This window comes from Phoxinus phoxinus (genome assembly GCF_949152265.1).
Source record: "Phoxinus phoxinus genome assembly, chromosome: 11".
NCBI lineage: Eukaryota > Metazoa > Chordata > Actinopteri > Cypriniformes > Leuciscidae > Phoxinus > Phoxinus phoxinus.
This window is the reverse complement of record NC_136886.1, coordinates 11,623,951-11,647,083: the sequence shown is the minus strand read 5'-3', so window position 1 is coordinate 11,647,083 and position 23,133 is coordinate 11,623,951. Positions and strand designations below refer to the sequence as shown.

The following is a 23,133-nucleotide window of genomic DNA, read 5'->3' as shown; positions in this document are numbered from 1 at the left end:
TAATAATAATCATAATAAAAATAAGTAATAATAATAATTAATGCAATCAAATGCCTTAATTTAATTTAACTATATTATTTATTTGCCAATTTCAGATAGGCTACTATACAAGTTATATTATATTTTTTAGATTTTTATTTAATTAACTTTTTTCAATCAAATTTTAAGAATCTTTTCTATGTTGTGCATTTCCCTTGAATGCCAGTTTGCGACATTTCTTTCAACGTGACCGTTTGTAAAAAAGCAGTAACGTTAACGTTTAGGAGCGCTGAGTTTGCAGCAGCTGTAACGCTTAGTTTTAACAGCCTCTGGCGTATAAACTTGTCGAACATTTGCAGTGAGTCCTACAAAGCAGAGTTGAGCAGAGATCGTGTACAGTAAAAGCCTCGCATCTTACCTTAAATACCTGAATGGTGCAGTGGATCCACGTTGAAAAAAAAAAAAACAAATGCAATGAATTCCCTTTGAAGCAGTGAGCAAAAATCCCGCAACGTTCAGCTTACAGCAGCAGTAGTTGCGTTATTCTTCAGATATATCCAGTCTTAACCATACAGGCTCATTGTTCTGTCCTCTTTTACGATTCAGTGACTGAACAGCCGCTGCAGAACATCCCTTCCTTTCCACCGCATCCCAAAGACCCCTTCATCACTCCTAAATCCAATTGAAAGACAGTAACCAGGCAGCCCTTAAAATAGTCTTTGTTTTCTCTCTTCCCCTATTCTCCCTCTAGTCAACAAATTACCTTTAACAGACCATTACTTTCCCCCGTTGTAGCCTAGCACGACATATCAACGCTTATCTGCGCAACCGTTCAAGCGTTACATAGTTTAACAGGATTCTCCGCTTACCGGGTCGGCGGGTTTGACGTCCGTTGCTCTCCTCACTCTAGCCCAACTGTCACTCTAGAGGCATTTGTTCGTATTTGGGACCAAAGTAATAGGACGTCACCTCCGCTCGCGCGGCATAATTACCCCCCGAGGGAAATTTAAGCGGCCGTGGGTTTTGAAACTTATCTTGTTTGAGCTTATTCAGAGAAAAGCGCGATTACCCCCGTCCCCTGCGCGCGGTACAAACGCGGACGCCAGAAAATGAGTGGATTTCCCAACAATTCTGCTTACTATGCATTTTGCGCGCGAGCGTTTAGCTCTAGGCAGCTCCCCATGCGCCAGGCTGTTTAATGAAGACTGGCTTTCTCTACATGCGGATCATTATATCTCCACTGAGGATAATTATGGTTTAAAAGTATCAGTTTGCCCAATTATAACGAGTTGTAAATTATAGAATAGTCATTTGTATAAATAGTTTAAAATATATATGAAGTATAGGTATATAAATATATCAAGGTATCAGTCAAAGATACATAATATTGATTGGATAGGACTGGATATAAAAAGTGGTTTGAGAGAAAGTGTTTTATATGAAACAGAATGGAGTAGTAATGAGGACAGCCATCAGAGGGAACTCTAATCCCATTTTTTTCTCTCTGATGCTGACTATCACTGCAGTGCCTCAGTCGATAAATGAAAACCTTAAAAAGCTCTACCTGCTCCAATTTCATGTTGTTCATAAGTCAAAAGAACTTAATGAACCAGTTTATTTTATAATGACACATTTTATGCTGATTTGGGGTGACAGGACAACTGGGACACACACACACACACACACACACACACACACACACACACACACACACACGGGTAATGTATGCTGTTACATTGATTTACAGCAAGAGAATCAAAGAAAGTAAATGAAACATCTGCTTTGGGCTGGCTTTAATGGTCACACTGCTATCGAGAAAAAAAAAACATGCATCTCTTATAGGACAAGATTATTTCTAGGTTCATGTTCTCTAAGCATAATGTGATATTTAGTAATGTGATTTGGGGATTGATTTATTTTTGAAGCGCTTTTGTCTGACTGTTGATTGACTCCATTGATGTGCACTCCAGAGATTTTAACACAAGAGCAGCTGTTACTTCTGCAGTCCACCTGTGTCCAGCGAGCATCTGATAAACATGATCTAGTTGCAAGTGTGTGTGTGTGTGCGCATGTTAAACTGAGCTAGAATAACTAAGATCACCAGAAAGACAAAAAAAGCATCTCTTAAAGACATATGTTATGAGTTAAAAGTGATATATTTGATAATGGTTTTTGGGATTTTTTTTTTTTTTAAACTGTACACAATCAGAACCTTCATAAAGAGAGTGTGTTGATTCCAAAAATAGTAACATGGCATTGAATGATGGGAATAGTAACATCACCTCCCTTTCTGTTTTGCAGGAATGCTGTGGATGGGAATAAAAAGCTGTTTGCAATCTATGACACGAGGTAAGTGACTTATTTGTATGGTAAAAAAAAAAAAACCATGACATTTTAAACATGACATTTTGAAGTAGAAAGACTAAAAATAGTATTTTCTTGTAAGACTTACTCCAATAATCTTTGTTTTATTTAAAATATATTTGTCTTCCCTATTATCTAGCATGTTGTTAACGCCTCAGGATCAGAGTTTCGCAGTATCGCAGGGGTCTGAATTTTTCAATGGGTATTACGAGTGATTTTGCAGAGTTCTGTCTCAATCTAAAACAAATCAGGCCGACAATGTCAGCCACGTACATACATTATTCATTCAGCACAGTGCAATATTCACTCCATCCAGAGAAACTATTTATCTGTGTCCATTTAATCTGGAGGGGGTGGAGGGGGCGTGCGGAGGAGAGAGGTCTTTTGCATCTGTGAATTGACACGAATGGAAGGAAAAACCCTTTCAGTGGAAACCAGTTATTCCCCAAGTGATACTACCTCACCCCTATACAGTAGATCAGAAAATTGCTTTGATAGTTCATCGGGCGAAATAAAGCAAAGTGACTTGTGGACGCGGCCTATTGCCTCACATTTAGAGAGGTCAGGGGACACTGGTCATTTTAAAGGCAGGGATCGTGAAAGGTTTCAGTCCTCCCACAGCCTGTTTGACTAGTGTTACTTTAAAGGCAATCTACAGCATTAACAGCATTTGGCTTGGTGTGTGACCGTGACTTGGTGCCATTTGCTCAGCCCACACACTGAGGAGCCTTTGCATTTGCAGATGATGTGTGAGTGGAGTGCTTTGTTTGGATGATGGGATGTGGGTGTGTGTGGGTAAGTGCTGTTCAGAGCTACCCTCGCTTTCTATCTCTCTCCTTATAGTAGCTGCTCTTTATAAATGTTTATGCTGCAAGAAGCATAGAAATCATTCCAGCTACACATGTACAGCTACAAAAAGAAATCATCTTAGAATTGAATATTGAACACATTATACTCTATTAATGCCAACGTGATAGTAAAAGGGGCAAGGGCACTTACTGAGCATAAGTCTAAAACTTTACGTTTTAGTTCTGTACAAGTAAGTGTTTTCAGAAACAAATGTCAGGCCTAAAGAATTTACACCCAGCCAATTCATGAGTTTGGAACTGGCCACACTCAAAGTTGAAATGGAATGAGAGGAAAGGGAATTTATTGAATTGCAATTCAAAAACACCAGTAAGGCATTTTGGGAAATGAGGTGCACTTTCACCTTGGTCCAAAAAAGTTATTTTATAAAATATGATGAAATAAACAAAATACAAATTTCAATCTATAACATTCAAGGACTAAATAATCGTTGCTTTCCTAGTTAAAAATGACTGTTTACGAATGTCAATTCTAATGTAATTCTATTTTCCTTACATTCAAATTATAAATTCAAACTCAATAACTGAATAGGAATGGTTACCCAGGAGGACCAGCTTTCCTAAAACAGATTTATATTTGTAAACAATTCAAAAATGAAGAGTGATGTATCAATAATATAGTTCTACTAACACTATTCAGGCAGCGGATCAAATGCTAAATGTTGCCGAGCTAAAAAAAAAAAAATAGTATGTAGGCTACTTGAGAGCTCAAGAAGAATGGACATCTCGGTGGAGACTAGTCCTCGGCTCTGAAGCTTCTGAGACAGTACCAGGAAGCACAGCCGCATCCCTCTGCATCCGGGATCTGCTTCTAAAAGCATTAGCCCGGCATCAGTCTGCACACTACAGTCTTAATGTAGCTTGGGGGATTTAAGAAGGCCACTAACTTCGACCATTGACCATATCAAATCCAGCAACAGCTCCCTTAAACAACCTTTCAGTCAGAACAATGCAGACCAGTTTTTTGAACACAGGTCAAATTAACAGGATTAGTTAAATGAGTTTTTAAAGCTTGGAAGAAGCCATTACACTTCTGCTTAATCTCCAGCAGACTGTCAAGCCTCACTGAAAATCTGATTATGTATAATAAAATTGTCTAGAGGCTCAATGGAGGAGCCTTAATATCCATTGATGGGGAGTGGTAGTGAGAACAAGTAATATATCAGATTGATTTTATCACAGAAGGTATCAATACAGCAGCATTTTTCTCCTTCCACTCTGTGCCACGATGTTCTGTTTATCACTATTAGTGTGTATGCTTGCATGCAGAGGTTGGCTACAGTACAGAAGGTGTTCTTATAAATGTAATGTTCTAATAAAGTTATAACGCACTGCCATTTGATACCACCATACCTTGATGTAGCAGATGTGCAGCTGAAATGATCTTCTCAGAAAGAGAAAGATTAGCCTGCTAGTGTACATAACACTCAAATGGAAGGAATGAACTGAGTAGCCACTTAAAGGTGCAGTAAGCCATTTTTGAAAAACGCTGTTGAAAGTGGATCGGACCGAGCACCAAAACACGCTTGTAGCCAATCAGCAGTAAGGGGTGTATACATGAGAGACAAAGCTCAGTGCACAAGACAGACATAGCAGGACGACTATAGAAAGGGAGATGGAAGACAAAATACAAAAGATGAAAAGGCCAGGGGATTATAACTTTAAAAAGAAGGGTTACGATCAGGCAAGTAGGACCCATGTTAATATTGGAGAAGCTTTCGAGCACTGGAGAGACCTTAAGGAGCGGGAAGGCCTGAAAATGGACGCCGAGGTTGCTTTATTTCTTCTCAATAAAAGAGTAATGTTGGTTTTGCCGAGTTTTACAGATGTGACAGAACTAAGATATGCTGTCTTACTTAAATATATACTCATGTTATCTTCGCTTACTTATTAATTTGCATTATTATAAGCCTGGAATGTGTAAATCTTCTCCACTGCCCGTTTCAAGCATCCTAAAGCATTCAAAGCTCCCAAAGTGTGTCCGAAAAGTGAGATGACTTTCTCCTAATATATGTTTTTTTTCGTTTACGTTTACGCCATAGTCGTTGCTTGTGTTGCATATGTGTACGTTTACGTGAAGCTGGGGGCGGACTGGAGGCATCAAGATAGGGGTGTGTTTGTTTTGGTGATTTTAAATATCAACAGGGTTTACCAGAAATCGCTTACTGCACCTTTAACAGTTATGACAGTATAATTTTGAAGGTTTTTTCCCCCTTCATTTTAGCATATAGGCATTTTAAACAAAATGCTATTTTTTTTATAATATATTTAGCCTATAATAAATAGGCTACATATCTATAAGAAAGTGATAAATAATGCCAGTTCTTAATGTAAATAATGCCCGATACCGAAAACTGAAAGTCCAGTCCAGCAAACTGTTTATGGTTAGCCTATAGGCCTCGTGAATTTTATGGATTTGCAATTTTGTTGAAAAATACTTATGAAAGGTCTATATAATATACTTTACTTATATGTAAAACGAATTAATAGTTTTATGGACCCTCCTCAACTTTGGTTTTGACTTCCTGTGTCTTCCAGTAAGAAACCCCCAAACCTGATGTTTACATTTCCTGCACTTGAACAGCAAAGGACGAATTGAACGCAAGAAGTTGTGATTTGGTTTGGATTTGTTGTAACTAAGTTGCTTTCCACTCACAAAGATTTGTGATGTAGGCTACACCCACCAGCAGGAACGGCAAGAATACACGAGCTAAAATACTCACCCTTTTATTGTTCTCCATGAACGAAGAGTTGGGAAACCCTTTCCAGTCGTTCTCTTCAACGTTTACTCGCTTGTGTGTATACACTTTTTCTACTAGTTAACGAGCCCAACGAAACGACACCGGTGTTTTGTTGCGATATACAGTTAAGTGTTTGTTTGAATTTACATGTTGAAACAGTTATTTCGGTAAACTCCGCACTACACACCAGCGAAACCGACTTCACGCCGAAGCTTGTGGAATGTCACGTGACCACTTTACTTATAGTGAAGTCCTCGTGCTCACATGTCAATTTCATCACACTCCGGTAGACTCGGTCATCATTTTCGAAATCAGTACCCGACGTTTCAGTTTCCAATTCTCGCGTTTTATCTGATAACCAGCTTATTTTGTTGGCTATATGTGGGAAAATAACTATTCCTTGCTTTGCTTAGCTGAAACCAAAAAAGAGGCGTAAGACTGAGACTTCAACAGAGGGTGTAGATTCGGGACAGCACAGCTACGAGCGTCAAAACCGAAGGATGGAGATCTGGCTGTGCCCCAAACACAGACTCCCCTGCTGCAAGCTCCGGTAGTGTCTTGGGCAAAATGCATTGTATTCACCGAGCACCTAACCAAATAACGCAGTCTCCGCAAGAGAGCGAAAACGCGGATCGCAGCGATTTGTTTACGCGTATTTGACAGTAATTGGAGTTTAGCAAAGACCCACTGATGGAATAACGTAACGTGTTACCCTACGCAAGGAAGCCATACAACGTCAGTTTTGTCGCTCGATTCCTTGTCTGAAAGAGTATAAGGAATGTTTGGAATACAGAAACGAAGGCTGTTTGGTGTTCTTTCATTACCGGTAATTGTGGCAGTGATGTGCTGTGCTCAAAGGTAAGAAGAGCTGGTGGAGACCATGGCGCGAGAGCATAGACCTCCTGAGCTCTAATGTGATGGAATAACCTTCTTTATTGTTTCTTCACAGCGCCAATGAACCAGGAAACATGTCTTTTGTCAAAGAGACCGTAGACAAGCTTTTGAAAGGGTATGACATTCGTCTTCGACCAGACTTTGGAGGTATGATGTCGCTCACTTCATTATTTCTTACTTTTATTTTACTTACTTACAAGTATTTAAATATTGTTTTAAAGATTGATATACAATTAATAAATGGTTTTGGTGAACTTGAGGGTTAAGTTTTTCTTCTCATTTAAGGTGCACCAGTGGCAGTAGGCATGAGCATCGATGTGGCGAGCATAGACATGGTGTCGGAGGTCAACATGGTATGTCTGTTTCTATCTTTAATTATTTATCAAACTATTGATGAGTAGCATAAGCAGACTTTTGGACATGTCCTGTGAATTTGTAAAAGAGCTTTCCGTGGTGCTGTCCATGGTGCTGAACCCACAGAGCTTAGTGTCTTCTGCTTGTGAGTGCTAGAGCTTTGCTCAATCTGTTTTAGTGCCAAGGTCTAGTAAGGGAAGTGTTTTTAATATTAAAATCCTGCCAGGACTTCATTGTCGAGGATGTGGTGTTTTTTCATCATGTTAATGCTTTCTCAGTGCAGATCAGCACCAGTAAATCACTTCCAATGTCAGATGATAGCTTTTATTGTGATTTGAATATATAAAAAAAATTAAACTTGAAAAATATCCCACATTTTAGGACTAGAAACTGTAGTGGTGCTTTTTGAGTCAATAAAAGTTTGCGTTCTGTACTGAAGTGTTTATGATTCATGAATACATGGGTAACACAGTTAAAAAGTTTTATTTATAGCATTAGTGGATAAAATTGAAGCATATGTTTGTGTTACATACATTCTATATTTGTTTTGACTGTAGAACTCATACAGACTTGGTACATAGACTTAATTATACTGTATATAATGTCGAGTCAAAGCTTCTCAGTGGTACATGTCCACATCAGAGAATGAGACAGGGTTGTCTCTATGGAGACCATGTCCATTTCACAGTCATGAATATGCAGATAGGTTAGCCCTCTCACCTGGGCACTGAAAGGAGGATGCTGTCAGCTTAGAGTCCCACAAGGGGATGGACACATATGCCAAGGACACAGCTTGACTGTGACACAAGAAGTGATCCTCAGTCACCTGGACCTGTGTTTATTCTTTTGTAAAGTTGATAGACACTGACAAGATGAAATTGTCCAGCATCTGTCCTCATCTACTGTCCGTAGCATGATATGTCAGACAATTGTCCCAGTGTGGATCAAAACCGTGTTGACATATTTGCAATTTAATTTCATCAATATTGCGTTCTTTGTGAAAGTCGTTATGTCTGATCTCAACTTTGACTTTGATTTGCTCTGGCATTGTGTCACAACAGAGGATATGTATCCTAGAGATTTGATATGTCACTTTACCTTTAAGACTGTCACTGATCTTACCTTTAAAGGTGAGAGTTTGAACAAGGTGCACTAATCTTAGATTAACCCCAAAACACGTCTGTTGGAGCTCAGAGCAGTGAAAGTCACACAATCCATGCAATCACAAAATAATCGTACTCTTACAACTTGAAAAATCAGCCCAGATATGCCATCGGGTATTCATTTTGAATATTTGTCCCTGAAATTTAGCAGGTTGTCCAGGTTAATGAGCTTTTAGCTTGGCAGTTACTTTTGATTTAGTTCTACCGGTAAGAAAACACTCCAAACTTGTTATTGCGTCATTTTTCGCTTGTCGTCATGTGAGATGTGCGCTGCTCTGATTGGAGCTGTCTGTAATGCTATGCTACTCAGCCCAACTCTTCTGCCCACATCTTTCCTTTCCTTTGCACTTCTCCCACTCACTGTAGAAATGCATTGATCAGTGCATTTTTGCAATATTAAGATCATTAATAATTAAACACGGCCACACTTAGTCTTATCAGGTACAGTATGTGAATTATTCACTAAAGACACACATTTAGCTTTAGTTCTCCCGTGGAGTAAAACTGACCCTGTCAGCATGAAATATTAACTCAATTTGTAGCCGAAATCAACAGTGCTGCAGACATTAGCCCGGTTGATGAGGTTAGCCATGTGACTGAACTTAGAGCGCTTTGCACGGGAAGTCTAATGGTAAGGTAATCAAGCAGACGCTAACAGGATTTTCCAGCCTAAGAATGGTGTTTGCTCTTTACAGATTAGTTATTTCTGTATAATGGATTAGCTTTCTTTAGAGGTACAAATTAGGATTACTTGGCCCATATTGTTAATAGCAGTGATCCAGGCAGGGTGAGGAAAAGGATGTGTGTGCGTGTGTGTATGTGTATGTGTGTGGCTCAGCTCAGCAAAGCTCAACGCAGCCCAGCACAGTGGGGATATCAGGGAAACCTCTGTGCACAGTAGGGATTACAGAAGTCAGTGTGATTATTATTCTGTGAGACAGTTAAGCATCCAGGGAATGACAGGAATAGAGAGCAATATGAAACATTACCCATACAGGCATATCTGCACACACTCCGCCTGTGTATACATGACTGCTTATGCAGACCGTATGAAATAGTTAATCTCTCTTGAGATTATCTTTGAAGTGATATGATTGAGAGTGTGTTTGCTGGTGTGAGAAAAAAAAAAAGTATCTTAGTATTCATTCATATATGCATCAAAGTTGAATGACTACTTGCTCAAACTACTGTTTGCGAGAAGGAAAATGGATTATAGATGCATAGTGGCGAAATCATTGCGTCACACATAGAAAATGTCGCTGTCCGTGGTGCTGAAATGTGTCATTTGAGAAGGATTTTGCATATGTTGAGATACTGATGTGATGGGAACACACTACACGATTTTCAAAATCGTTGGATCGCTGTTCTTCTTGCACTACATGACATTTAGTTGCTGTTGTGTGCACACTACATGACAGATCGGCGACAGGGGGGGGTCACGTCACACATTTCACAACATTCCAATAGGAAGAATCCCCGACAAACTCTGTCTGGTCTACAAAGTATGTCAATATGTCTGTGCGCTGATTTGCAACGGGGGAAAAAAGAAGAGCTTGCAGAAGCCATGCTTGCTGATGTTCTGATGCGGGTCTATGAATTTTCTATTGCCCTGTATTTTATTCTCTCTTTGGCTGTTGGTCTTCACAGACGTAATTCCAGTCAATACACATTTCACACTGCAGGACAGTCGGTGACAGGTCCAGATACTTACCATGCTGTGATTGGTGCATGCTAAATATCTCTCGGCGACAAATCGGCGCTTCACTCAGATCACGTCTTTGATAATACACACTACGCGGTTGTTACTCACGTGAACGATCAGCTTTTTGCCTCCTATTTTGGCTATTTCCACAAGCTTTCCACAAAACTGTTGGTGAGTGAAAATCAGGGATAAAATCGTGCAGTATCTACCCAGCATTGAAGACGACATATTGTCCTTTTTTTTACATTTTCAACTTTCTTTAGAATGATAAAGTTCTGCAAAGTTACAAAGCAAAGTCCACTTCAAAGGCGGTTGTTCTCTACATCAGCTCTGTTTCTGAACTCCCCGAAACATCTTGATTGTAGTGTTACATTTTCTTCCAGGAATGTACACGTCACAATATTCCTCATTTAAATAATTCCTGCCCAAAGCATACACAAAATAAAGGGGGCGAGGCCTCTTTGAGTTGCATTAGTAGTGTGTTGTCACCATATCCAAGTGATGCTGTTTTTTCCACCAAGGATCTATCGCAGTTATGGTAAGAGACATGACATTTTTAAAACACACTCGAAGCGATTGACCAATCACAGCTCACTGATTCAACCAATCAATCAGACCACCATGACAGGACGTCACAGACCAGGAAGAGAGATGCTAACTCTTTCAGTTAATGCTAACTGAAAAATAAGGTGTTTTTTGAACATTGAAGCATTAAAACCAACTCTAATAACCCCCCCCCCCCCCCAAAAAAAAACAAACAAAAAAAACAAAAAAAAAACAACAACAACGGCATAATAGGTCCTCTTTAACAATTTGTTTCAACTACAATCATTAACGTTATCTAACATAGCTCACAAACAGACATATCAGAACGGAAATAAGCCATATTGTTTAGATTTACTACTCGTGAACTTTTTACAATATATATTGTTGACAGCGCATTACTTTATTTCCCAGTTGTTGTTGTAATTGTACTATGTACTAAGCTATGTTCTGTTATTCTGACATTCATAGTCAAGCACACACATACATATTTAATAGGACCTTACTCTGTCAATATGTCACATGAAGCAGCTTTCATTTTGTGTTTGTTTAATTTCAGTAACAGGCCCCTGGTGTGTTCAATACAGATTCTCCTGTAAGTGTCCTGGTGTGTTCAATTCACTTGTAAGTGTGGCTGACAACACCAAAGGCTTTAGGAATTTCAATTTAGAATTTCCTCGACCCCAGTCTGCCTTTAAAAGGTATTGTTCTTCAACATCCCAGCTTGAATAGCCCCTTTTGTATCAAGGCAGAGCTTTTTCAAATGTTTAAAGGTGTTTGAATGTGGAATAGTTGCTCGTTGACTTATGCTGATTTGATGGGTTGTTTTTTATTCGCTTATGTTTTTGTGTCTTTGTCTGGACTGAAGATTACAAAGTATATCATTTTAAAATATTTTTTGGTTAGGGCTGGATACACTTCAGACATTTTCTACGATAGTATAAGCAGTGATGCAATGAACATACAGTACAGTGCATGACAGTAAAGATATGTATTGTTTGTGACACTGGATGTTGCACGGGTATATTTGTAGGCTAGCCAACAACAATACATTGCATGGGTCAAAATTATAGTTTTTTTTATAAATCCTTATAGGATATTAAGTAAAGATCATGTTCCATGAAAATATTTAGTGAATTTCCTACCGTAAATATATAAAACATCTATTTTTGTGAGTGAATGCAGCACAATCGCGAACATAAATGGACAACTTTTCTCAATGTTTTGATTTTTTTACACACTCAGATTCCAGATTTTCAAATACCTGTAGTTGTATCTCGGCCAAATATTGTCCTATCCTAACAAACCATACATCAATGGAAAGCTTATTTAACCAGGTGGCTGGTTTTGTGGTCCAGGGTCACATTTTATAAAAGATTTATATAAAAAATAAAATAAAAAAAAACTGTTCTGTTTTCTTTCTTTCATTCAAAAAATTCTGAACAAATGTATCAAGATTTCACAAAATATTCATCAGCATAACATTGATAATAATTAGAAATGTTGCTTAAGCGCCAAATCAGCATACTGGAATATGATTTCTGAAGGATCATGTGACATTTGCCATCACAGGAATAAATGACATTTTAACATACAAAATAAAATAGGAAACAGACATTTTAATTTGTAATGCTATTTAGCAATTTTACTTTTTTTTCATCAAATAAATGCGGCCTTGGAGAGCATAAGAGACTTGGTAGTGTATATACACTAAAACTTCATGGCCGAAGATAAACCCCTGGTCAACCATGAGATGTTTCCAGAACAGTGTGTGTAGCCGGGCTAACAAGGGCTAACAGGGTCACACTAACCAAATCTTGACCCCTCAGTGGAGTCAGGAGTCATGTCTATTTCACCAAAGTAAATGTTGCTCAACTGTTGACATTTAGACTGTTAATCGGCAGGTGTAACTGTATGTGAGGTGTGTGATAGATTGTTGGAGGTAATATAGTGACAGAATTGCACAACTGCCTCATCCAGCCATGTTTAGTCCAACCTGTTAACTCTTGCCATTAGTCAATGAGTCACAGGAAAACATGTCCTGATTGACTGACATATCCACGGCTTTTCTTACGCCCCTGTTGACTGTGACAAGGCCTGATTGTGTGGCATAGTGTATAAATAGCCAGCTGCCATGGCAATGAGGCTCGCACTTGCAGAGTGTCAGGTGGGCAGGCGGTGTGTGCGCATGTGTGTGTGTTGAACGTTTAATTGTGGTACCTCATTAGCTAGACTGACATGCCAGAGACAGACATGAAACACATCAAGATTTTAGTTAGTACGTGTGTTAATGAAAGCAAGAAGAACTAAGTCAATGGAGCGGATGTGTTTCGAATGTCTTGCCGTCACATTGTATGACAAAAGTGACAGTCCCAGAGGTTCAGTAGTGACATGGGTAGACATCACAGAAGAATTTGTGGTTTCCCCACAGCATTGAAACGCATAGACTGAGACAGCACAGCTACACTGAGATGCACTCCACATTTTTACCCAAGAGGCTTTTTTTTTTTTTTTTTTGCTTTCCCATGGTTTCCTCTTAATATCTTCATTGTTTTTTTTTGCTCAAGCTCTAAAAGAATCACTCTTTACTGTGACAGGTTGTAGTATAATCATATCATACCCTGAAGTTTGTTCTTGAAAGTTTCACCAATGTTTCTTGTTCAGTACAATTAAAGCTCTGAGACATTTCTGTTAATTCAACTGTGTTGGGTTATGGTTTAACAATACACAACTTTGTTCGTGAAAGTTAAAGTGATGTTCAGGGCAGGCTTCAAAACAAGCTCTAAATTACAGTGGGTAGTAACTAAATTGAGGATTTGTTGTTTTAGCTGTAAAGTTGTTGTCTAAATCATTATTTTAAGTGGTAGTACTGTTTTAGGTAGATAAGAAACTCTGGATATGTGGGTGACTTTAAGCATATAGTAGTTATGTCACGTCCCTTCACACAGTTGTAAAAGTTGAATGATTGCTCAGACGAGTTTGGTAAGCGATTCAGTCACAACAGTCTTATCATGTAATGTAAAGTCTGGTTATATTTAATACAGTATTTTCAAGTTTATTCTGGTGCATTACCTTGTCCCATAGACCTTAAATGGAAATGCATTCCAGTGAATACACAACACAATCTTTATTTGTATTGGCCAATTATTTTATAGCTTAACTTTTACTAAACCTGGAATGTTCTTCCTTTTACCTTTATGGTTCGACAGTTGCTATTTTGGACAAAATCTGTAAAACATTCTGTAACTCAAATGTATTACATAAAAGGCAGACACAGCTTCAGCTTGAAATGTGATCCATGCGCTGTCTATTAAGGTCTACTTTTCAATGTTGTGCTCTTGATGTCAGTGCATGCAGCTGTATTCTGTCTTCAGACCGGAAGTGGCAGGGCTGTTAAAGACTAAAAGCTCTCATGCTCTCCTGTCAGTGGGGGAAAGTCACTGCCTTGAGTAAAAAAAAAAGATTTGCTTTATGTACATTACATTTGACTGTACCAGTCTCTCTCTCTCTCTCTCTCTCTCTCTCTCTCTCTCTCTCTCTCTCTCTCTCTCTCTCTCTCTCTCTCTCTCTCTCTCTCTCTCTCTCTCTCTCTCTCTCTCTCTCTCTCTCTCTCTCTCAGGGTAGTGGTAACGTCATTACACACACATATTTTCACTCACAGAGTTGAGTCGCAGTGCAAGAATTATGGCATGAAATATCCCATTCAAAGCTGTCTGTCAGCAAAATTGCTTGGGAAAGGCAAAAAATTGTTGAAAATATTACACTCTTCCATAAAAATGAATTAAATACAATTTGCATCTAACGGACCGTGCTGCTTACACAGCCACTCGAGGAGGGCCCAGCACAGGCGGCATTAAATTACCCTGTCAAAATGTGCTGTTAGCAAGCAGAATATTTCACAGAAATCAAAAGCATTCAGACATAATCAATATACTGCTGCTGTTTTGTGTTCAATCAGGGGGTGAATCTCACAAAACCTGTCAAGAGTATGTCCCAGTCACATTTCACACAGAAATAAAATGATATATTAACAAAAAAATTAAAGTGTGTGTGTGTGTGTGTGTGTGTGTGTGTGTGTGTGTGTGTGTGTGTGTGTGTGTGTTTTAATATTACCTTTAATATTCGCTGATTTAAATAGAAAAACAAATGCTTTTATGGTTACACTTTATTTTAAGGTGTCCTTGTTAAAGTGTAATTATGCATCTAAGTACTGATTAATATTAATTAACTACATGTACTTACTATAGGGTTCATTTTAGGGTTAGTTGCATTTATTTATGCATAGTTTATAGTTATTACTCGAGTAACTATGTAACGTGTAACAATGACAGTGTAAAATAAAGTGTTACCGTATTTATTTTATTTTATTATTTTAAAGAAATTTAAAGGACCCGACCAGGACAAATGACCAAAAAATAAAAATAGAAATAGATATCTGTAGAAATATATCTGTACTCACTACAGAAATTAGAATCTTGGGGGAAATGTGTTTATTGTTCATGAAAACAATGTCCAAATGCAAAACATCTTCATTTCAAGACTTTATTTATTATGGAACATATATGTTGTACATATTTTTAGGGTTAAATGTGACCTAGACATGCTTTCGTGAGATTCATTTTGGAAAGACCCCTCAAATTCCTTATGGATGCATTTAAAATAATATCATAAATCTCTCTCTTTCTCTTTCTCCTTATGCTTTGAGGGGTAGTCTTTGCCTTTCTTGACAACATCTGAAGTCAGGGAACATTTCATAAGTGCTACTGACGCACAGGACTGACATTCTCATCCGTGCACAAACACGAATGAAACATATTCAGTGTGATAGTGCTGCATGGATACACAGCAGATGATCGCTCTGGCACAATGTGTGTGGCAAGTATAAGTGGTTGCCCTGGAAACCAATATCATCTTTAGTATGGATTTGAAGATGTTTGTGGTACTTACCCAGGTGAAGAGGGAGGTGGGGGTGGCTTTATGAAATTACAGTTTTTTTTGTTTGTTTTGTTTTTAAAGCGTATTGCCTGAAAATGTAATTAGATCTACAAAAAGCTCCATCATACTTGCTGCTCTCTGGTCAAGCTTTGTGTAGAAACCTGTCAGATGAATAAGTTGATCTGTGTGGCATAAAAGATTTCAGAAGCACTACGATGATCCATTATGATGATGAATGCTGGTGGTTTCCTTTAATTTTATGCTGCTGTAACCTGATGGCTGAGTTTGGTCAAAGAGCTTTCAAGGTGAAAGTGAGAGAAGGAAAGGCACAGAAAGTGAAGAATGCACCGGAAAGCCTCAGAAACGCACAAGGTATCGGCCCAGAGCTCAGCAAGCCTGTGTGGGCGTTCTGCAGAGAGGGAGCGTCGTCAAGGAGACTGGAATTATTAATATATTTAGTCTTTTGTTTGCTCTCGCCCCCTTTATTTTTAGCCTGATAGTCAGCTTTGTGGCCTGTAATTGTTCAATCAGGCGTAATATCAGTGTATAGAAGTGTTAACTCTGAACTTCACTAAGTGCCTATTATCTCCACCTTTAGGATAAATAGGTGTGCTCCGGGAACCATTTCCTTCCAGCGACTGGTATGTGTCATATGACCTGAAGGCAAATGGAGCATGTTGCGGTCTAAGTGCCCTCTAAAAACATTTGCGTGGACCGCGAGGTGACATCCAGGGGTTCTCCGCTTCAATTATAGATGGAGTTCAGAGGACATTCCACTGTTTAAATCACGCCAAAATGTCCTGTTGGATACTTTGGAGCTTCTGTTGAAAGTCTCATTGACACACAGAATGCACTGCAAAGCTCCTGGGCTTATCCCTGCCGAGCACTAGCAGGGAATGGAGAGGGCAAGCAGCAAGATCACGCTGTGACATCAGACTCTTTAAACACCATGTTAACTACAGCCTGTTGAGTTGCAGAGCTCTGGGGATGAGTGCCCCTCTCCTCTCTCGGGAATTCATCCGCTGTTACCAGGAAGTTTTCTTTTTCCTGTGCGCTTTACTCACGGTTGTCTTTCGTCAATGCTGTTGTTTGCATGGGAGGAAGCACGTTGATGTCAGGAGGAAAATCAATATCATATGAAAGAAAACTGGCTCTACGACTGACCTGAACCTTGGGCTGCCAGATGGATGCAAGAGTCCAACGCTTCTGGAGTCAAAAGTAGTTTAAGCCATTAGGAATTTTTATTAAAGGGATAGTTCACCCAAAAAAAAAAAAAATTCTGTCACCATTTACTCACCCTCATGTCATTCCAAACCCGTAAGACTTTCGTTCATCTTTGGAACACAAATGAAGATATTTTTAATGAAGTTTTAGCTATTTCTATCCCTCTTTTGACATCTACGCAACTTTGACACTTTAAACTTTGACGCTTTAAAATGTTCATAAAGAGATCGTAAAACTAATCCATATGAATTGAGGGGTATAGTGTTTTATACACTAAACAGATTGAGTTTAGGCTTTTATGAAGGCACATATAAACATTCATCATCACACACACAAGCTCTGGTAAAAGGAAGCTCAAGCAGGTTCGCTTGACGTGCGAGAAACAATGAGGTTCATTCTTGTGTGTTTTAGAGCAGGTTTCAGCTTTCGCAAGAGGTTTGTTCTCCTGCGTCAAGCAGGTTCGGTTGAGCTGTTGTTAATGTTAGCTGATCAATGTTTATATGTGAATAAAAAACCTAAATTCAATCTGTTCGTCACATAAAAATTCATATGGATTAGTTTTACGATCTCTTTATTAACTTTTTGATGGTCAAAGTAGTAGTTGTGTAGCTGTAAATGGAGGGACTGAAAAGTCTCAGATTTCATCAAAAATATCAAATCCCATTTATGAGTATATAAATGGTTGCAGGCGTTGAGCTTGGTAACACATTGCACTGATGAAGGGTTGATCCTGAAAACTTTTTGCACTATTGCACTTTTTTTGCACTTTAGCACTTTATTTGTGGCCTCTGTAAATAAATCTCGTGAGCTTTTTTGACCGATATTCGTGTGCGGATCTTCCTTCTTCTTTTTGATCTACCTTTGTATCTACGCACCGCTAAAAGTTTTTACTCATCAGTTTTGGACTAATGTTTGGCGCCACGTCTGTCCATCTCCTTGATCAAAAAGATCTAAAATAAAAATTCTGTCATCATTTACTCACCGTCATTTTACTTTCCAATACTTGTTCTTTGGAACACAAAAGAAGATATTATGAAAAATGTATCAGTGGTGTCCATACAGTGAAATTCAATGGGGTCCAATGTTGCTTGGACGCCTTTGACTATAAAAATTCCATTCCATGTAATAAGAGTTTGACATGAGGTTAAGTAAACAGAGACAGAATTGTCATTTTTGGGGTGAACTAATAGTTTAAGAAAAAAAATAATAATAATAAGATTCATTAATATTTATAAAATACTGAAAAAACGCATAATGTATATATTTAACTCCACATTGGTATATGTAACTACACTGATTTAGGCCTCATTGTAAGTGCAAGCTGTAAGCACTAAAAAGAAACAACTCATTATAGTCATTCATGAATCAGACTACATTGGCTGCACTGTATGCTTTTGATTCACTAACAAGAACCAGTTCATAAGAGTCATTCATTCTGTAATCAAATGTCAAAAATGACCAGCACAACATAAACAATGTCTTGAGTGTACCTGTAAAGTCATTCATTTTGTTAAGTACCAATCAGAAATTAACATTAAGCTAGGATAGGAGAAAGTAATTTAATACATAAAAAAATATGCAAAAATTGTTTGCTTATTTATACACATAACAATCTTTTAAACTTTTCTATTTATTACATCTAGCAAGTTAAATACCCACACTACGGATCAGTGTAGTTTTCACGCCGACACTGCACAGACTAATCTCTCTTATTGCTGTTATTCTGGTATTCCCAGCAGACGTGGTGGTGGTAGGTTGACGTAAATGCTCTCTGACTGGCATGCAGAAAGCTTGTCTTTGTATGAGAGCACACACTCCTCACCCAGCTGATGACACTATCACATCAGCCTCCCAGAGGCTCTCATTTATTGACAGGATTTTTCTTTCCTTTTCTATGATTGATCCTGCTCTTCACAAACTTTCATGTTTTCAAATGCAACATAGGGTGTAAATTTGGTGAAAAGTGTAGTTTCTATGTCATAAGTCACTCCAGATTGTATATATTGTTAATAATAATAATTAATTATAATATTAAATATTAAGTGTAAATAATATTATTATATTTATACTTAAAGATACAATATGTAAGAATTTTGTAATAAAATATCCAAAAATCACTTGCACAGTGTGATATATTTCATGCAGTTGTGTACTTACAATATACCAAAAGTCTCCAAAGATGTTTTTTATTTCAGAGAATTCCTATTTTAAATAATGGCCCATCCCGGGAAAAAATGTCGCCTGTCAATGACTGACAGGAAAGCAATGGTTTCCGCTCGTACTGCCATAGCCATGACGTAATCATGGCGACAGACGTGGACAACTGGGTAGTGCGTAACGTTAAGCGGCACGCTGTTCTTATTTCGTTCAAACATTATGGACTATGGCAAGCAGACTTGTTATTGTAAGAGGTTAGCGACCCTTTAGCGGCGGAAAAAAAATACATATTGCAGCTTTAAGTTAACATATTAGTATTATTATTTATAATAAATGTAATTATTTTATAATAAAATAAAAATACATTTTCCAGCCTTGTAACTGTATTCTGAATCTAGCAGGGGCAAATCTATGTCTCAGTTCTTTTGTGAGTACCCATGTGTTTGATATCAGCCCCTACATTTACAGTTTTTTTCAATCGCTAACAAGCGCTTACCCATACTTCAGATATTTTTTCTAAACTCTTAACACAGACTCACACCTACAAAACACAATTGGCCAAATGGTTAATTTTCTTCTCAAAAACACATTTTGTTAAATATATACTAACTCTTCATTTCAAAATAGAACACATCTTTCTCTGCACACACTAACTTTACCAAAACACTGGAAATCTGACTCAAAATGAAATTATTCTGTCAAAGAATAACACTTGATTTCTTTTCACAAGGTACATGCAGTCAATCAAAGTACACCAGGTTTCAGAATACTGGCTATTCTTGACATTACAAAAACTGCATAGACTTTTATGTTTCAGTTTTACAGGTATTTGCATGCAAACCATGCAATCCACCGTTTTTACACTAAATGTCTTGGTTGGGAACTGTATGTCCACATGTACAGTAATGTTCTCATTCAAAAGCATTCCAGTAAAAAGCAAATCAGTTTTTTTCCTTTTACTCTTTACTACAGGAGGTACAGTAGAAACACGGTATGATAGAACAGAAAAAGTTTTACAGTATTGCTTACAGTGAACAAAATATCCATGAAACACATAAGAGCATTCTGAAAAAAAAAAAAAAAAAAAACAGCAAAAAGCACAAAATTACTGTATCTAATCTCTGCGATCTTCAGGGTTAGGCCACATGTTTTCATCAACATCACATCTGATATTATCCAAGGCGATGCACCTGGGATAAAACCACTTGGTATGTTGGATCCACCCTTGGCAATCATGAACTGTGATGTCCCTGCACCAGCATCCATGGCTTCAAGGAGGGACATCTGGTCATGCGGTTGATGGTCATAAACCGTCCACCTCCATGCAGAAAATAACTCCTCTCTGGGGTTGAGGAAAGGTGAATAGGGTGGAAGGAAGAGACTTACCAGTCTTGGGTGGACTTCAAACCATGTTGTTATTGCTTGCGAATGATGGAAAGCCACATTGTCCCAGGTAATTACAAAGGTCCTCATGTTTTCACCCTCCTGATCCTGCTCTGGACCCAGGCGCTGGTGGAGATCATTGAGAAAGGCAAGGATGCGCTCGGCATTATAGGGTCCACTGGCTCACTGCTCCTGCACCTCTCACTGCATCTCTCACTGCATCTCTCACTGGGCCTGCTCTTCTCACTGGGACCCTTGCTCTTACTCTTCCTCTTCCAGACATTACAGTGTTTGTCTTTTTCTGTTTCTGTTTCCAAACACATCACTCCTCACAGTCCTTCTTTTACTGTATAAGTGTCAATGTAATAGAAAAAAATAACCCCTGCCACTCTAAGCCAGTCTAAGCCAGACTGGAATCAGCTGTGGTTGGCCCAATTTACCCAACATAAATCAGCTCTGTGTCAATTATTCAATTGTTTGTTTGTTATCAGCTGAGATATATTGTTTTTGAACTGATCATTGCAGAAGCAGAGGTTTTTATACTGTATCTAAGGTTTGGAATATTGTTTTTGCTATTGTGGGATGTTGTGTGTTAACATTCGTAAATACTACAAAAACAATCCATAGTTTTGTTGGGAGGTATAGCTTGTCTGTTAAGAAAATGTAAGCATTATGGAAATGTGTTCACTGACTGCATATTGTTTGAAAACGACATGAAATGTGTGAATGGTATGGCCACAAAAGACCGATGCTGTGCTAATTGTGTTTAGAGTTTTGAAAATGTGACAACTGGCTGGACAAACGCTTGTTAGCGACTGAAAAAAACTGTAATAGATTGTCAGTTTCCGATTTGAAATAATGTCTCTCTGTTTGTTTCTCTTGCGTTTCATCTGTTATTTTTATCTGTGGGACAGGGGAAGTAGTGTATATGTCAGAATGTGGTGTCACTTTATCATGAGGGAATCCCTCTCAGTGGAGAACAACAACAATGATTTACTGTGGAGTCATACCCTGAGATGTAGCAAGCAGCATCTTAAGATGCCTTTATTTTTAGCTGTTTTCTTGCAGCTTGAATCTACTATAAAAATTTTGCCTAGTAATGAATGATTGATGCCTTATGTTTTGTGTGACCACTGCAGCACAGTTCCCCAGATATCAAAAGTATCAAATCGCTCAGCTAGCACGACTGCATCTGTTTACTCCATTATTAAACATACATGAAAACGACACTGGTTTTTACAGTTTTCAGTGCACTTCTGGCTTGTCTGGATCACATTTGACTAATGGACTGTTTGTGATACAGTACATGATTATGTATAATCAATCATAACTAAACTGTATTTGTGTAATTTGTGATGGGAGTGTCTCTGTGCAGATGATATTGTATGGAAAATAGTTAGGAAAACATTACCTGACTCAAATGGCCTTACACACTGGTATTTGAGAGATGAGAATCCTCTGCATCAGCTCCAGCGAGCCATTGTATACATTTGTATACTGTTGGGAAAACTGTGTAGAAAATATAGTAAGTGAAGCTACCAGATACTTTAAAAAATGGCAAATATATTCTGGCTAGCTACTCAAGCTATTTGGCAAAATGTTGCTGGTATAACAAATAGTTAAAAATATATGTTTTTTGTTTTTTTTATCACACTACCTTTCAAAAGTTTGGGGTCGATATGATTTTTCCCCCACTTTTTTCACTAGGAAGTCACTTATGCGTACCAAGGTGTCATTTATTTGATCAAAAATACAGTAAAAACTGTAATATTGTTCAATATGATTAAAGTTTTAATACCTTTTTCATTTTTAAAAATGTAATTAATTTGCCAAAGCTGAATTTTCAGCATCATTACTCCAGTCTTCAATGTCACATGATCCTTCAGAAATCATTCTAATATGATGATTTGGAGCTCAAGATTTTATTTAGATTTTTTGAATCAATGTTGAAACACGTTTTGAAACTTTTGTTGTTTAATATTTTTGTGGGGTAACCGTCATACTTTTTTCCCCCATGATTCTTTGACGAATATAAAGTTCAAAAGAGCAGCAATATTTTGTAACAATGTTAATGTATTTGCTGTCAACTTAATGCATCCTTGCTGAATAAGAGTATTCATTTCTTTGGGGGTGAAATCTTTTTTTCACCAAAATATTGTAATGGTGTATATATATAAACTTATATTGTTTGTTGCTACTTATGTTTATAATTTTTTAACCCAAAATGAAAATTCTGTCTTCATTTGCATGCCCTATTGCTGTCCAAGCCTACAGTATATGACTCTTTCTTCTGCAAAACACACAATTTTGATTAATATTTTTGAACATTGACTCTCATAGCATGGACAAAGAAAAATAAAAATTATTTAGAGTTTCAAAAGAAAAAAATAATCATACGGGTTCAAATGATATGGAGGTGAGTAAATGATGACGGAATTTTCATTTTTAGCGAACTATCCCTTTAAATCTTCAATACTGTGTTGCTAACTTGCTACTACCAAACATTGACTGGGGTAAGAATTTCGAAGCATTTTCTAATTAGCATTAGTATTACTTTTGGTTATGTAGGGTATAATTTATTGCGAGAAAGATTTGTATCCATCAAAGTCATTTAGGGGATTAATTAAAACAAAAGCCTTACAGAAAGGCATGAAGGTAGAAAGGAGGAGAATAAGAAGCAGGAAGAAGGATAGGGCTGAAAAGAATGTAAGACGGAGAGAGAGAGGGAATCACAGACATTAGTAATCATAAAGAAGGTGTCCCTGTCATGTCGTCCCCCCTCATCTCGTTAGCTAATGAACTCAGCTTACACGCTCTCTTGCACAGCC

The 23,133-nt window shown here is 37.9% G+C and overlaps 2 protein-coding genes across 6 annotated transcripts in view; one reads left to right on the top strand and one right to left on the bottom strand.

Annotated features, from left to right (window-relative positions):
* The window catches only part of gabra5 (gamma-aminobutyric acid type A receptor subunit alpha5), a 30,769-nt gene extending 30,160 nt beyond the window's left edge, over nucleotides 1-609 (bottom strand). The window contains 1 exon segment of the mRNA XM_079628821.1: nucleotides 398-609. The gene's annotated coding sequence lies outside the window, so the exon portion shown is untranslated.
* Nucleotides 1-23,133, top strand: part of gabrb3 (gamma-aminobutyric acid type A receptor subunit beta3) — a 66,708-nt gene that overhangs the window by 18,915 nt on the left and 24,660 nt on the right. For 3 of the 5 annotated variants that reach the window (XM_079628815.1, XM_079628818.1, XM_079628816.1), the window contains exons 2-4: nucleotides 2,281-2,328; nucleotides 6,900-6,991; nucleotides 7,130-7,197. In XM_079628815.1, coding sequence (XP_079484941.1) covers nucleotides 2,281-2,328; nucleotides 6,900-6,991; nucleotides 7,130-7,197 — 208 coding nt within the window. Of the gene's footprint in view, nucleotides 1-2,280; nucleotides 2,329-5,755; nucleotides 6,809-6,899; nucleotides 6,992-7,129; nucleotides 7,198-23,133 lie in introns of those variants that run through there. The other 2 variants (XM_079628819.1, XM_079628817.1) reach the window with 2 other exon arrangements.